General features: G+C 30.5%; 2 protein-coding genes across 2 annotated transcripts; one reads left to right on the top strand and one right to left on the bottom strand.

Moving 5' to 3' along the window:
• Positions 1-2,495: 2,495 nt before the first annotated feature.
• LOC107023926 (omega-3 fatty acid desaturase, endoplasmic reticulum-like) lies at positions 2,496-7,791 on the top strand. Its single transcript, XM_015224773.2, has 9 exons — positions 2,496-2,689; positions 5,640-5,940; positions 6,026-6,115; positions 6,344-6,410; positions 6,496-6,588; positions 6,691-6,876; positions 7,016-7,096; positions 7,180-7,317; positions 7,420-7,791. Exons 2-9 carry the CDS (start codon positions 5,654-5,656, stop codon positions 7,609-7,611), a joined length of 1,134 nt encoding a protein of 377 aa, XP_015080259.1. The 5' UTR covers positions 2,496-2,689; positions 5,640-5,653; the 3' UTR covers positions 7,612-7,791.
• A 1,178-nt stretch (positions 7,792-8,969) lies between these two features.
• LOC107023791 (phosphoinositide phospholipase C 4-like) lies at positions 8,970-16,376 on the bottom strand. Its single transcript, XM_015224598.2, has 9 exons — positions 15,690-16,376; positions 14,263-14,459; positions 11,930-12,065; positions 11,581-11,829; positions 11,271-11,485; positions 11,048-11,165; positions 10,015-10,167; positions 9,859-9,945; positions 8,970-9,468 (listed from the first exon to the last, which is right to left on the bottom strand). Exons 1-9 carry the CDS (start codon positions 16,002-16,004, stop codon positions 9,175-9,177), a joined length of 1,764 nt encoding a protein of 587 aa, XP_015080084.1. The 5' UTR covers positions 16,005-16,376; the 3' UTR covers positions 8,970-9,174.
• Positions 16,377-17,197: the final 821 nt, after the last annotated feature.

The following is a 17,197-nucleotide window of genomic DNA, read 5'->3' as shown; positions in this document are numbered from 1 at the left end:
ATATAATTAGTAATATTTCAATTTCCCTTGCTTTGCATTATTTCTTGTTTTATTTTTCTTTTAATTTTTTCTTTGTTTTCTTGGTTCTTTGTTTACAAAAAGTTTGTTTTATTTTTATGATACAATTAAAGAATTAACTAAATAAAGGTCTTTTTGTAGTTGTGGATTTCATTAGTAATGAAAATTATTCGAAATATCACATATTGATTAATCTAAATAGACATATTCAAGAAGAAAAGAGATTGTTTCTTTAAAAATACCTACATTTTAGCTATAATTTTTCAAATTCATGACTCTATATCAATTAATATATTATGATAAAGTATACACACTTCATTTAAAATAAAATATGTAAAATTTCTTGTGGACGAATAAAAATAAATTAAGGATGTACACTGGCAGATGTGGTGCAGTGGATGTAGTTGCTTCTCCCTTAACCACATATCTCAAATCCAAACTTTGAGTATGAAAAAAATCCTTGGTAGGGAACGTTTTTCTCCAAATAGGCCCATATATGATACGAATTCAAAATAATCGAATTCTAATACGAATATCGAATATTAAATAAAAACGAAAAAATAAAATAATTTTTTTTATGGATGCTCTTGTGACTTTACTGCCCTAAAGTACTCATATATTTCATAATTTTAGACAACTATGTCCATCTAGTTATGGGATGGGACATCCAACTAACAATCAGATAAATTTGTTATAAAATGGAGTGGCCCTTATATTGGGGGCATTTTGGTCATGATTTTTTTTTATTTGAGGTTGAATTTCAAAAAAATACATTTTGTTATAATCTTTTATTTTAAACTATTAAGAAAAATAAAAAAATAATTTTAATGTTTATTCATGAACAAACACAAGTTGACAGATTTCAAGTAGTTACCAATTTTACTAAAAAAATAAAAATTACTTTTTTCAAATTTTCACAATGATTAATGATCAAACGCCCACTTTTATCATTTATTTCACTAATCCACTAATTAACAATAATTTTATTTATATTCACCGGAAAAATAATATTTCTTTGTTATTTTATCTGTAATATTAATTACTCATCCTCCAAGACTTTGATTTTTGAAATGTTCATATATGACTATCAACGATAATAATATATCTAGTACAGTGTATTATAATTAGGTAGAATTTGAAAAGAATAAGAGATATACAGACCTTATCGCTAATTCATGAAGTAAAAACGTTATTTTCAAAAGATCATCGACTCAACTAACATATATAAAAAAAGTTTTAAAAGATAAAACATAAAACTAAAACATACATGACAACTTTAATATATACTTCCTCCATTCTAATTTTTTTTTATCTTTTGTTTTAGAAAAAATGATTCCTTTATTTTATTAACTTTTTAATTATAATTTTTACATAACATATTTAAAATTATCGAATTAAAAAAATATTTTAATATAATTTACATATTTTTAATTTAAAATCATAAAATTCAAAAATTATCGTAAACAATAAATTTCTTTCCTGAAAAGGAATTAATCTAAGACAAAAATTTTTAGCGATAACTACTTAATACTCCATTTAATTTCAATATTATCTGCGGTACAATCTTTATTAAATTTTATACCAAAAATATGTAATTCTCTGATTGATCAAACTTTGCTTATCTTTTAATTGATTGAAAACTTGTGGATCCCAAAAAATAAAAACTTCTTGATATACGAATTGTTATCAGATGAAGGTATGTGTGTTCAATTTAATTAGGAGTGTCACACATTATTTGAACACGTGACATTACGTAATTAGTCTTCGATTTAATTTGATACGATGTTTCATGTCATTTTGATACGTGACATAAATCGTAAAATTATAATTAATTTTATTTTTATATTATTGATAGTCTTAAAATACTCATTTATTCGACCAACTGAACTTAAATACACATTGAAATTCTCGTCAACACTTCTCTTATTATTTTTTTAATTTAAGAATCTCATTGTCGTGCGTGACGAGACAGATCGTGAGTGTATATAAATTTAGTTAGTTAAGTAGAAAAATAATTTTTAAGCTGTGAATAATTCAAAATCAAAACTAATAATTTGCATCAAGTTCAGGAGTCCTTTCAATACTTTTCTAAAAAAATTAATAAAATCGTCTATATAAAAAACATAGTTTTTATTTCAAAAGTTCAAAAATAATCTTTTAAAAATTAAAACCGTGTTTAGCCATGCGTATAATATTACCATTCTTATTTATAATTACTAGTATTTACAAATAATTTGAAGTGAATTTATTTTTTTAATCTTTTTCTTTAATTTCTAAAATTCAACTTCAGATTAAATTTTTTTATCTTTATCTTTTTCTTATTCTTTTTTTTTAAAAAAAAATTCAACTTCAGATTAAATTTCGAAATTTGTGCCCCACATATTTGGTTTATGAGATCTTGCTTACCGGGAGAAAAAAAACAAACAAATATGTATTATTTTAGACCATACATAACACTATAAATAAAAAAAGAGATCTGTAGATCTAAAGTGGAGAGAGGGAGGTTAAAATCTTAAAACCTCTCATCAACCGCAAAACCCTAGAGCTTCCAGCCGCCTCTTTACTTATTAAAAGGGCAACGGCACCGCACTGCCACCACCAGCTTGGTAGCATAAGGGTAGCAGCCACCTCTCCCCGCCGCCAACAACTCATCTGCACCATTAATTCTGTGGTACACCCAATTTTTCTCAATCTCAATCTATCATATCTGAATATTTGAAATTTACTGGGTCGATTTCTGTTTATGGTATTTAATTTTATCTTACATTGCCCTTATTTTAATTCTATTTGTGAAATTACACGTAATGTAGCGTGGTTAATGCTACATTGTCTATGAAATGTTTGGAGCCATTATCATTCTCGTACGGATAATTATTCTCATTTAATTTTAGTATGAGTGAGTTTATTATGTAAAAATGTGGTGTTATTATAATACCATCCATATTGAGAATGGAATAATAAATATCATTTATTTTTAAATAATTTATTTAAAATAATTTTGTTCTTAACCAAACAAGCCTTAAGAGTTTTTTTGTTTGACCATAACTATTTCATTCACATTTATTCCTATACTACTTTCATTTAGATTGGCCTGACTCTAATTTACAAGTGGTTATTTTTTATTTTTTTATTTTTTAATTATTAATGCGTCTTTAGATCGCTTCTTAATATTTTTTTATATTTTTATTTTTTAATTATTTAGGAACAAATAATATTTCAATGAAAATACTATTTGGTTACGGCTTGATATCATTAGGGGTCGTTGGTTTTGAAGGATAATATCAAGTAGTCGTGTAATTAAATTATGATACCACTAAATTAGGCATGTCCGGAATGACTTATCCCAAGATTAATTATTAGTAGTGGGATAAGTTATTTCTCCCTTTGGATCGTATAGTAATCTCAGTATAACTTATTTCCGGATAAAATAAATAAATATTAAAAAGTCTCTTTCAATCTTTTTGTTACATCACTTTTTATATTCATGAAGGACATTTTTATAAGTAAATAAATTGTTCTTAAAATTTATTATTTTGAAATTTGAATATAACAAACCAAATATCTCAATAAAAAATAATCTCATCATAACTTAAAATCAAACCAAACGAGTCCTAATGTCTTACATTGTATCGAAATTAATTAGCTGAGCGGCTTTAAGGACAATTTCTTTGGACTATTTTTTTTAAAGAGTTAGTATATAGTATAGTACTGATTTATTATTCATATTATTTCTGTTTGACCATAATTAAAACACTATTTTTTTTTAAAGAGTTAGTAGAGACTATTATACTGATTTATTATTCATGTTATTTCTGTTTGACAATAATTAAAACACTATTTTAAAAGAGTTAGCATAGACTATAGTATTGATTTATTATTCATATTATTTCTGTTTGACCATAATTAAAACACTATTTTTTTTTAAAGAGTTAGTAGAGACTATTATACTGATTTATTATTCATGTTATTTCTGTTTGACAATAATTAAAACACTATTTTAAAAGAGTTAGCATAGACTATAGTATTGATTTATTATTCATATTATTTCTGTTTGACCATAATTAAAACACTATTTTTTTTAAAGAGTTAGTAGAGACTATTATACTGATTTATTATTCATGTTATTTCTGTTTGACAATAATTAAAACACTATTTTAAAAGAGTTAGCATAGACTATAGTATTGATTTATTATTCATATTATTTCTGTTTGACCATAATTAAAACACTATTTTTTTTAAAGAGTTAGTAGAGACTATAGTATTGATTTATTATTCATATGACAATAATTAAAACACTATTTTTTTAAAGAGTTAGCATAGACTATAGTACTGATTTATTATTCATATTATTTCTATTTGACAATAATTAAAACACTATTTTTTTAAAGAGTTAGCATAGACTATAGTACTGATTTATTATTCATATTATTTCTATTTGACAATAATTAAAACACTACTTTTTTTAAAGAGTTAGCATAGACTATCGTACTGATTTATTATTCATATTATTTCTGTTTGACAATAATTAAAACACTATTTTTTTAAAGAGTTAGTATAGACTATAGTACTGATTTATTATTCATATTAATTCTGTTTGACCATAATTAAAACACTATTTTTTTTAAAGAGTTAGTAGAGACTACAATACTGATTTATTATTCATATTATTTCTGTTTGACCATAATTAAAACACTATTTTTACGGTATTTTCGTTTAGATTAGTCCGACTCTAATTTATTATTTTTGAAAAAGAATAATATTAAGTGAATTTATATTTTTATTTTTAAATGCATGTTTAGTATTTAATATCGCTTCTTGATACTATTAAAATACATTACATTAATTGAGGAATAAATTCCAATAAAAATATATTCGATTACTGCTTGATATATATAAATATAAAGGAGAAATAGTAAGTCCATAAAATAAGGACAATTGACTAAATAATTTGGGCAATAAATAAGAGTCTAATCAAAATAGATATATTGAACTCAATCTAATTTAAATAAATACTTTATTTAATAAAATTCAAATATATTAAAATCACATAATACTACCTAAGTTTTAACTTTTTTCTTGTGTTTTTCCTCTATAACTTTTATTTAATAATAATAAAAAGTGAAACACTGCATGTGTCGGTCACGATATGTTTTATTCTGATATTTTTGAACTATATATTATATTCTTTTTTATAACAACCTTTCATTTCACACTACACTTTTTATTGCTAAAATTCCTAATAAAATAGATTACGTTCTTTTGTAAAATATCTCTTTTGCTTTATTCTTTTATTCCTTTCTTATATATGTACCCAATCTAATTTTAGAGTCGGTGAATTCTATTTTTTATATTACCTCAAAATTCAAAGTCGTTGCTTTTGTGATATATAGTTGAGAATTTGACTAATGTAGTTTGTTCGTAAAAGTATATATAATTTGTTTGGTCAAATATGTCTTTATATGAAATTTAATTAAGTAAAAATATAGACTTAAAGGTATTGAATATAACAAAAACAAGTATATTTGACTATGATTATATAATTAATGAATAATTCATAAAGTTTAAATTCTGTATCTGCTATAAATACACGAAGTAATGCATTATTCTTTTTCTCATCACAGGGTTGTTGACAATAATGGGGTCTCTTGGAGTGGAATTTATTTCTCCAAATGAAAATTTGGAATTGAAATTTGATTCAAGTGCTTTACCACCATTTAAGTTATCTGAAATAAGAGCTGCAATTCCAAAGCATTGTTGGATTAAAAATCCATGGAAATCTTTAAGTTATGTACTTAGAGATGTTGTCATTGTTTTTACTTTGGTAACAATGGCTATTTACTTTGATAATTGGAAATTTTGGCCAATTTATTGGATTTTACAAGGCACTATGTTTTGGGCAATCTTTGTTCTTGGTCATGATTGGTAAGTTCAATTAACATTATTTTTTTTTTATTTATATTATATAATAATTGACTTGATGTGTAATCTTTTTTTTTTTTTTTTGTAGTGGTCATGGGAGTTTTTCTGATAGTGCACTATTAAATAGTGTGGTTGGACATATTCTTCATTCTTTTATCCTTGTGCCCTATCATGGATGGTTAGGTTTCTCTTTCGTTTCAGTCTGATGTATTAAGATTTCGTTTTTTTATGATGTTTCGATTGTACTATATGAGTTCGTCGATGGTTATTTTCATGACTTGAATAAAGTCATGACCTTATGGTTATGTGATGTGACGTGACGTGACGTGACGATTGTTCTGAATGAATTATTTTTTTTATGTAAAATATTTTAGGCTAAATTTATTTTTTTTTTTTCGAAAAATAGGAGAATTAGCCACAAAACTCATCATCAAAATCATGGAAATGTTGAAGCTGATGAATCTTGGGTGCCGGTAAATATTTTCCTTAATTAATATAAATATTTAAAAAAAAAGTTCTTTTTTTTATTTTATTTTTATTATTTTTATTTTATTGCAGATGCCAGAAAAGCTATACAAGGAGTTGGATTATGCAACAAAGCTTTTAAGATTCAAGATACCTTTTCCCTTGATAGCATATCCATTATATTTGGTAAATAATATTTTTGATAAAATTTTCAAATATCATAAGTATTTATTTTTTTATTCTTATTTGAATTTGTGTTTTTATAATATTTTATTTTTGGTTATACAGATGAGGAGAAGTCCAGGAAAAAAAGGTTCTCATTTTAATCCATACAGTGATTTGTTTCAAGAAAATGAGAGAAAATTTATTGTTACATCAACATTGTGTTGGACACTCATGGTTGCTCTCCTCTTCTATCTTTCAACCGTCGTTGGCTTTCTCCAACTGCTTAAGCTTTACGGAATTCCCTATATGGTTAGTCATACAAACTTTTTTCCTTTTTTAATTCGTCGAAACTTAAATATTTTTATACGTGTGGTTCTTTATATATTAAAAATAATTTTAGGAATTTGAAAACTCACTTGGCCTTATTATTTTTTTATTATTTTGATAGATTTTTGTGATGTGGTTGGATTCTGTCACATATTTGCATCACCATGGTCATGAAGAAAAGCTGCCTTGGTATCGTGGCAAGGTCGGTATATATAACTTAAATTTTATTATTTATTTAAATTTATTTGAATAATTGATTTAATTATTTCCTTTTTGGAAATATAGGAGTGGAGTTATCTAAGAGGCGGATTAACTACAGTTGATCGCGATTACGGTGTTTTTAATAATATTCACCATGATATTGGTACTCATGTTATTCACCATCTTTTCCCTCAAATACCTCATTATCACCTTGTCGAAGCGGTAAAAATTTTTCTTTTTTTCGTTTGATCGTAAAAATTATTTTATTATCTATTATTTGTTCAATTATTTCACTAATACATTATTATTTTTTTTTTTTAACAGACAAAAGCAGCAAAACCAGTATTTGGAAAATATTATAGAGAGCCAAAAAAATCAGGGGCAATTCCATTTCATTTGGTTGAAAATTTAGTGAAAAGCATGAAGAAGGATCATTATGTTAGTGACAATGGAGATATTGTTTATTATCAAACTGATCCTAAGCTTTTTAATGATTCTGGTAAAAAGGAGGAGTAGCTTTTTTTTTTTACCAGAATAATTTAAAAAGGAATATATAAAAACTATTTATTAAAATAGTTTTTATTTTTTTGCAAGAAATATTTCCTTTATTTAGAAAAGTTCAAATTGTTGCAAACAATTTAATAGAATATTAAGAGGATGTTTTGCAGTAAAGTGAAATATATATCCTCTTTTCAATATTTTCCCTGGCTTATTCTTCTTTCAATTTTGTTTTCTGGATTATTTCTATTGTTTTAGGACTTGTATTTAATTACAATATTATTTTTTTTGGTGTAGTAAAAAATGAATAAAATTAACTAAATGATAATAATTGAGATTATCTTTAAAATGATATTTCATCACTAATCTCCATATCTATTACAGTAGTTTATTAATAGTTGATATTATGGACCTGAAAAAATTGAATCGGTAAAAGTGTTATTGGTTTGTGGTTGTTTGGGTATTGGGTTTAACGGTTTTTAATGATTTTATAAATAAAATTATTGGGTTATCGGTTCAATACTGGTTTTTAATATTGTATTTTCACATCAAATTTATTAGAAAAGTCATATATTCATTTTATAAGTATTTTCTCATTGGTTAAATCGAAAATCGAACCGTTAAGGACCAAAACCGATAAACTGAAAACCGATAAAAGATATATTATTGATTTGGTTATTGGTTGAATATATTTGAAAATCGAAAACTGATAAACTAAATTAATAATACATAAAATCGAATCGAACCGATTGATGCACATACAACGAAAAGAAATAATGACAAAATAAATAAAATTATCTCAGAAACATAGTGCTATAAAATCTCTATCCATTTCCCATAAAACCTTTAAAAGCTCTTGTTGCATCATATTTCATAATATTAGATATTCTCTAAAGTCAAATAATTTTCATGTACAAAACATCGGAACATAAATGTCTAATTAACTTCAAAATAATATCACTTTCTTGACTATTTATAGCTTCCAAGTATATTGTTGCCACATTTTGCTATCAGTATTTGGAATAATTTCATTTTTAATCAGAAAAATCGAATTCAAGAAAATAAACATTTTCCTCTTAAATAAGTCTTATGTGGGGCAACCCGAATTAGTCGGAGCATCAGTACTAGTTCCAAACACAAAAAACACAACATAGCAAGCTGAATCTACCATAAAATTGACAATAGTGGTGTCTCAGCTAAGCCTGCACGCACCTCAATTACTCCATCCACATTAGGTACCTGCTACTCCCCACCGAAATAGAAACCAGGTAATTTCATCAAGGTATCAACTACAAAATATCGATTTCAAACCCGAATGGACTCATCAGAAAAAGACTTGTACTTCACAAAGATTCAACAACAATCACAACACAAAATGGAACTTGAAAAATCTAGTTTACTTGTAGAGTATACTGTACAAACTACAAAGCCTAAAATCGAAATGATCTTTTGCAACACAAGTTTCATCCACAAGGAGAGAGCTTAGTGACATTATTACAAACTCCTAAAATGTAAACAAACATCATCCGACGACATCCAAAAATATGAAAGCTCGAGAAGCACACAACAATAAAAAAACCCTCATATAAACTCAAAGCGCATGAGTAGCCTCGCGGAATTATATATCTCACCTTTTCTGTTACAGAGTGGAACTGCATGTATACCAGGTTTCAGCTCCGAAACAGGTATACATGTTTGGCCAGCAAAATCGTCCTTCTCTGACATGTCGTATTCGTGTACTTCAATTCGTAGCAAAGCTAATTCGGGTACAGTCAGTGGGAAGGTGAATTCTTCATCCCAAACCGGCGTCCATTTGTCCTCTTTAGTCTTTGTTTTCTTCATTATCTCATCAGCAGGTACTCCAGCTATCCCAACCTGTAAACAAAGGCGGATTCATGATTAAAATTTGATGCCTTCAACCTTTAAGGGTGTGTTCGGTATGAAGGGACATGTTTTTCGAAAAATGTTTTCTAGAAAATAAGTGTGTTTTCTTGTGTTTGGTAGGTAAGCAATAATTGTTATCCTAAAAGCATTTGTATATAATTTAAATAAATACTGTGGGAGGTGGGCGGGGGAGGTAGGGGTGTCAGATGGTGGAGATGAGGGCTATGGGGAGTGCGTAAAGATGAGCTGAGTTGGAGGGTGGGAAGGACATAATCGAGGTAGAATATCGTTAGTAGGGCTTGTTTTCCTTCCCTTCATTAGGGAACTCGTTTTCCTCATTTTTAAGAAACAATGGTGTCTATGAAAGAACAGTCAGCTTACCCTTGTGTAGAAATCCGGAGGCGAATACAAATCAAAGTGAGTTTGCTTAAAATCTAAATGCCATCCATCTCCCATATATACTTTCACCTGTCCAATAATGAGAACGTAAGTACTTGCACACATTAAATGATGTTGTATTCAGAGTCATTTGATTACCTTTAAGGTTTTCGTAACTGGCAACTTTGCTTTAGGATCAAAAACTTCATTATTAGGACCAACACTCAGTAAGAAATCAGGCTTTTTAACATAACCACAGCCTCCATTTGCCCTGAACATCCCATGCATCAACCATAGTGCTCTACCGTACCCCTGTCACAGTCATTAATACACGATTTTCTTCAGTAAGATTTATAAACATCTGTTCAAATGTGATAAGATGATAGCAAGTTTGCAATAGCATACATTCATAAAAAGGATTAGTGAAGATAGAATCACTAGCATGAGCCGTTTAGGAATCAAAGAAACAATAACAGTAAATCAGAAAGGGGTGAAGAATACTAATGAAACTAGATGGAATATCGAACGAGCATATATCTGATAAGAAGCACAACTGACTTGACACAGATTTTGCAGTTCCTTGCTCTATCAAGCGCTATCTAAGTGTGGTTAAGAATTCCCAAAATGCAATTTAAGGAACCAAAGCTTCATTTCATATGTGCCTACATAGCACTAAATGCAGAAAAGCAGAGTGATGAGCTTAACATATATCAAGAATAGTGTTATCAAAAGCAAAAAGCGCAAAAAAGCTCTGAGGTCCGTTTAGGCTTTAAGCGCAAATGAAGTGTAGGCTTTAATTAAAAAAAGACGAAGGTAGAAAAAACATAAATATATATGTTTAGTCCAAGACAAACAATTATAAGGATGAACGACCAATATATGGACAAAGAAATTGAACTTTTTCAACAATAAAGTGAAATTTCAATTATTAGTGTCAGAAGCTCATTGGCTAGAAAAGAGTATGCCTTAGAACCTTGATGACGAGACAGAAGTGCACATTAAGCAAGGCGAAGCGCTCAACATGTTTTGAGCCTCTCTTCCATGCTTAAGCACACTTAAAGCGCGCCTTTGACAACACTGATCAATAATCAGCATTATTTTAACGAAATGAGATGTTATTGAACAAATAGTAAAAAGCATCAACCACAAAAAAGACATGGTATCATGTGAGCAAATGAAAACTCAACCAAACCTGCATGTTAAATGCTACCATCTGAGCTCCATGCATCCAACCTATTAGTGGCTTGTAGTTGGAGGAGTTAAATCTAGTACCTTTGGGGTACACCCTTAGAATGTTTCTTTGCGTGAACCTAGAAAAAAATTCAGCACACAATTAGGATATAAATCCATGACAACTCTACTGATGGTTTAAAGCTACCTCAACTGTCTTTGCTTTGTTATGCTGAAATACAAACCTCACAATTTCGGTTCCATGAGATTCAGCAGCCTTTTCAAGAGCCTGTTCGCTTAAACTTAGGCGTCTTACTTTATCAGGATCGATTTTCAATGCCTCCTTTAACCCACCTTTAGGTTTGCCAGCATGGATGGCAATAAGGCGTTTATAAGCAGATGCCACATGTCCTCTGTGAGTGGCGTCATCGTCATCTTCATAACTTTTATCACTATCGCTCTGCAGAAAATTAAGGCAAATCATGACTATCATAAGTAGTTGCATGTTAGATCATACAAGGAGAATAAGGTTGACGAATTCCACTTCCAGAAGACCTTTTCATTTTCTTCTTGAGCAGCTGTCAAGCTTGAAGGCTCGGAACCCCATACATCATCCTCGGAATCCTTTGACCTCTGAGAGCTATTTCGTCTGTCTTTACAAACACTAGCACTGGCTTCAAGGTACTCTTTTGGAGGTTTGGTTGAAATAATAATACGATGCTTTAGTTCTTCTGGTGAAGGGCACTCGTTTAGACTATCAGATTCAGGAACAAAGAGCATTTCTCCAAATGTTTCAGTAAGCATCTACAAGCAAAGCATTAGAAAGGAACATCTCAATAACCAATAAAAGGAGGAACGACACAACTGAAGAAAGAAGGCATAGAAGCAAGTAATAGAAACTCACCTGAGCCACTTTAGCTTGAAGATCAGGCGTTAGATGATCTTCTAGTGTTATTACAACAGGGTAAGGAGAAGCAGAAAATGCATGTTCTTTTATTGACTTGAGACATCTTATTAATTCCACAGGGGTTGTCACTGTCCTACATTTTGCAAAAAACCAACTTACAAAAATTTCACAGGAAGTAATCAAGAAAATTAGTAAATGTAAATGCTGCAATCTCTAATAGATTACAACCAACAAGAGCCATCTTATCGTCCCTTTTTTTTGTCCTTAAAGATTTGGAACGGAAGTGCTAAGTGCGGGAAGTTCGCACAAGTCATGTTAGAAATTTTATAATCTCCATGCACATTCAACTCCAAAACTCCAACCTTAAGCACAACACCAATTGAGAGCTTCATCTTTTGAGCTCAAGAACAGTAAAACTCTAAAAGACGAGTAATTTTACACTTCAACTCATTTAAAATATTAATTTCAATACTTGAATGAAAAAAAGAAAAAATTGTATGAGAAATCCAAGCTTCTCCTTAGATTTGTCAGATATAATAACTCACGTTTAGCACAATAAGGAAAAGGCAGAATGGGTAGTAGATAGCATAATACTTGCATGATATAATGATTGAGTCTATAGAAGTTTACGGTCTCTCAAGGTCCTGTTATGCAAAGTTTCTAGTCACTAAATCTACTCAAACTAATATAACCAACAAGACTTCCCCTGGAGGTACAGGGTTTAGGAACTACTTGAATTCGCGCCGCATGAACTACTTCTGCTGCTAAAAGTACAAAAAATAAAGCCATAACAAAAGGACGAGCCAAACAGAGACCTAGTATATTCTGTTAACATTCAATTAAGCCTACATTTACAGCCAGTGATGATCATCCAATACCCTACATAAATTAATGTTGCTTCCAGCCTTCCACTAGAAAGTACAAGATGATATATAAGGTTCTATTCAAAGCCACAATGGCAGTGTCTAGATGGAGTAGAGCCAGTCAGAGTACATCCTAGAAACTTTTGTAAGCGAGCAGTCATTTTAATTTCTGTCTATAGATGTTGTTGCTACTGTTTCTTTTTGTATGCTTTGTATTGAATTCTGTATTAGTTTTCATCTTTTCTTCATTGCCATATTCCTCATTCATAATTATTTTGATTTGGTGCACTTGAGTCAATGGTCTTTCGGAAACAGTCTCTCTACCTCCATGAAGGGGTAAGGTCAGACCCCACTTGTGGGATTACACCGGGTAAGTTGTTGTTGTGGAAGAACCAAATTGAATGGGATAAACTTTATGGTTGTTAGAGCAGAGTATTGATTTTAGAATAACTTGATGTCTTCTCATTTAACTGGCATACAATGAAGGTAATAGGATCTTCAAAAATTAACGACTTACACAATTCCACCTTTTTTACCTTCAGCAAAAACATGTACATATACAACCTATTCCAGTTGTATATTTAATCCCCCACGATAATCTGTCTTTTATTTGCTGGTCCACATGCCAGGAAGACAAAACGATTCATTACCTTAAGACCATATAAAATCTTCATTTTGATTGGTACTAGAAGGAGCAGTTGAAGAAATGTCTGATCTGGCTTTGGGGTAAGTCAAGTGAATTACGATAGTAACTAGTTTCACTTGGTTCCATTCTACTCATGCTCTAGATTAAACCTACGTCAGCAACACTCATGCAAGCAGATAAATGAAGTGATAAACTTGAAAGCACGGCCGATAATTGGAGAATGAAGGCAGTATAATCTGGAACAATTGCAGTCATACCAAGAGCAAGAAATTTCTGAAGAAATCTGATGTAGTGAATTAAGAAGGACTGGAGGGAGGTGGTAGGTATCCCGTGGAATTAGTCGGGGTGCACGAAAGCTGGCCAGGACACCACGGTCATCAGAAAAAAAAAGCACTGGTTCTTAACTTGAGAAGGACTTGGAGCATAACACAATCCCATCAGGTAGTATTATAAAGAGATCGTTAGAGGAGAGATAAAAGAAGCTTGCAAAGCTTGTACCTGGAACTTGAAAAGGTGCACTGAGACGTTGGAGTAGTGGGGTCATTTGTGTAGTTAATAAGTTTTAAACTTTACAGTTGAGTCCACTCATCCAAGCACAAGACTAGCATGATCAAGCATTAATATAGTGTCAATGTCTGAATATTTTGGTGGTGAAGGGTGAACTTTTAATAAGAAAAGTCACAATGCAATCTTTTAAACCATCTAAGCGCGCTAGAGGATCTAGACTGCTAATTCTGGAAAAGAGAAGACTTGCTTGAAGACAGACCACTCTAATAGCTAGGCTTCAACAAAATGCTACAAAAGGCAGGAGATGCACAAACCTTCCATGAAGTACATGTACGTCATCCTTGTCGGAGTTTGGCCATATATCAAGCTCTATCACCCTTACACCTTTTTTCAGTGCCTTTATAATTGGGACATCACTGCAGTCACTCGTCAGCTGATTCCCCGTCAAGTAAGAATTGTGTCCAGTGAATATAAAATAATGAGAGAGTGGCGCATTCATATCATGGTCAACCTGAAAGAGGCAAACGTAATGAGTAAAAGATATTTCAAGAAACGCAAAACATCAATCATTCAATCAACTACACCTCAATTCCAATATACTTGAACTCGGCTATATAATAGTCTATATCCATTCTGCTATATTCAGTCCACAGTAGCTCATTTAACACTAAACCCAAGTGCCGACCTAGCTACTGATCTTGTTATTGAAGAATGCCCTCCATTTTCCTCTTTGTAGTTAGGCAAGCCTCTTTACTCTATTAAAGATCCAAAAAATAAAAGGACAAGTTTGCTCATTCTCCACATGTAGAAATAATCAGGTTTAAGTTCAAACTTTTTTTGGCCACCCCATTTCCCAAAAGGATAATGTGTAGAAGTAGGCACTTCAAATAATGCTTAATTGGTAAAAAGACTAAATTTCAGCCTCTGAGAAACCAGGAAAGGGAAAAGTTACTCTAAGTCATCAACTTTATGCATTTCCAAATAAGACAAATATCCAACAATAAGAGCAAGAGTAGCTTAAACTTGATCAGCAAATAAAGGCCAGCAGAGAAGAATAGTGATGGAAATCTCCAAGAATAAGAACTTGGGAAGTTAACATTGTATACGAAGCACACACTTCAAATAATGCTTAATTAATAAAAGATAGTAACTTTCAACACCCAAAAAGGGGAAATTCTTTTGAGAAAATTTGGTTTTTGGGCAATGCTATGCGCAACACCCAGGGAGACGTGCCCTCGACCTAATGGCTTTGGGCGCAACTTGTGTTCAAAGACTCCACTGATTCACAGGATTCGGCAGTCCACACCAAGTATCTCATTTCACTATGTTCTTCATCTATGCGAGAGCCGAGAATAGTTTTAACCAAAAAGGGAAATCTCACTCAAAGTCTCAAACTTTATGTTCTTTACAAAAATAGATTCAACTTATATACATTGACAGTGTCACTGACTGGCTTCCATTTCCAAGTTATCACATCAGACTTCAATTTGAGACTGTCTCTATCAGTGCACATAACTTAAAAGTTCTTTCTAAATAAGACAAAAGATCCAACACAACAAAAGCAAGAATATAATCCCTCTTTTCATTTTTGACAACTCAGCTCCAATTTACACTCACAACAAGATTAAAGGTTATTTTGGTACATTCCATGTATCTTTTAACCTCAAGACTAAAACTTTATTCACTTCTTCAAATAAGTCAAAACTAGACAAACAAATTGAAACAAACCTTGAGAGAGTACCTTGGAATTTACTGGAGGATTAAGGTCAGCAGAGAAAAGGTAATGATGAAAATCATCAAGAGCAAGAGCCTGGCGAGCTAACTTAGTAATGGGGTGTCTTTTCTGAAGGATCTGTCTAACAACAGCATCAGCATCAGCAACAGTCAATTGGGTCTCTCCCTGAACTTCAATCAAGAACTTCAGCAACTGTTCTGCAGTCATCTGGTTCCCACCATCACCATATTTCTTAAATGCCTCTTTCACATCTGTTGGTGGCTCTGCCTCTGTTACCTTGAATTTGCGTGAGAAACACACACATACCCTATAATTCCCCATTTTTCAGTTAAAACACAAAAATCTGAGATTAATGGGGTTCTTGAAATACCCCCAAAGTTCTAATTTTTCAGTCACAACGCAAAAAATAGAAAGAGGACACTAATGGGGTTCTTGGGATACTCCAAAGTTGTAATCTTTTTCAGCTAATAAGTGTAAATTCTTGGATCCACAAGTCTTTAACTTTTTAGTTTTTTATAGGGTATATGAAAGAAAATGGTGATGATATAGGTGTGAAAATGGTGATGATATAAGTGAGTACATATATATATATAATATAATATGAATGGATAGGTCAATGAACAGGTGACTAAGTGGAGCTTTTGCTGGCAATTGGATTTTCTTTTTGGGGTTTTAGGTTTGGAAGAAGACAGATGTATGTATACTCTGTTGGATTTTTGGCATTAAAGTATATACCCCATTCACATATACAATAAAACACCTTGTTTGGATGGATGACAACTGTGGTATCGTATTGTATTGTTAATTTAAATATATTTCAATGTTATTTGGTAGGCGTTTGACTATGCGATATCGTATCATGATATGGTATCGTGAGATAGAATCAACGTTTAGACATGCGATTTCATGTTGATTCCATCTCATGAGATGTGATTTCAAATCATGAGATGTGATTTCATATTCTCCAAAAAACATGATATGCAATTACATGGTGATTTCATATCATGATTTGAGATATTTTAATACAAAAATTAATTCACAAATTTATATTTTGTTTAAACAACTCGACATTTATATCTACTAACAATTTATTTCATATGTAAATAAAAGTTATAATCACATTATTATTTTTTAAAATTTATTATTCTCACTGACATAAAATTTATTATTCTCACCAACATATAGTCAATTAAACTCACACCAACCGATTGTTAAAGTGATGAAATATTTATGATCTATAAACATAAAAATATAATTGCGGATGATATTGACCAACAAATGGCTCAAAGTAATAATGTTGGTTCGTCTTCTCAATCCCGTGATTGAGAAATGCAAGTTCAACTTAAGAAAATTATTTGTACTATGTGAGAGTATTATATTAAAAAACTAGTACACTACAATTTATGTTCAATTTTTTTTATTAAATTAAAGATAGATGAAACAATTACTTAAGTGGAGTTTAAATACCTGTAATAATTTATTATGCGATTTTATAATTTTTTATTTGATAAGAT

This window comes from Solanum pennellii, chromosome 6 (assembly GCF_001406875.1).
Source record: "Solanum pennellii chromosome 6, SPENNV200".
In the NCBI taxonomy this organism is placed as follows: Eukaryota; Viridiplantae; Streptophyta; class Magnoliopsida; order Solanales; family Solanaceae; genus Solanum; species Solanum pennellii.
This window is presented reverse-complemented; position numbering and strand designations above follow the sequence as displayed.

Bases quoted from the DNA above. Each gene is read 5' to 3' on its own strand.
- LOC107023791 (XM_015224598.2), bottom strand. From the start codon at position 16,004: ATGGGGAATTATAGGGTATGTGTGTGTTTCTCACGCAAATTCAAGGTA. The intron at 12,066-14,262 runs GTTTGTGCATCT...TGCAAAATGTAG, and splicing joins GTACATGTACTTCATGGAAG to GACAGTGACAACCCCTGTGG. The intron at 9,469-9,858 runs GTAAGCTGACTG...CTTTGTTTACAG, and splicing joins CTCCGGATTTCTACACAAGG to GTTGGGATAGCTGGAGTACC.
- LOC107023926 (XM_015224773.2), top strand. From the start codon at position 5,654: ATGGGGTCTCTTGGAGTGGAATTTATTTCTCCAAATGAAAATTTGGAA. The intron at 5,941-6,025 runs GTAAGTTCAATT...TTTTTTTTGTAG, and splicing joins TTTGTTCTTGGTCATGATTG to TGGTCATGGGAGTTTTTCTG. The intron at 7,097-7,179 runs GTCGGTATATAT...TTGGAAATATAG, and splicing joins TGCCTTGGTATCGTGGCAAG to GAGTGGAGTTATCTAAGAGG.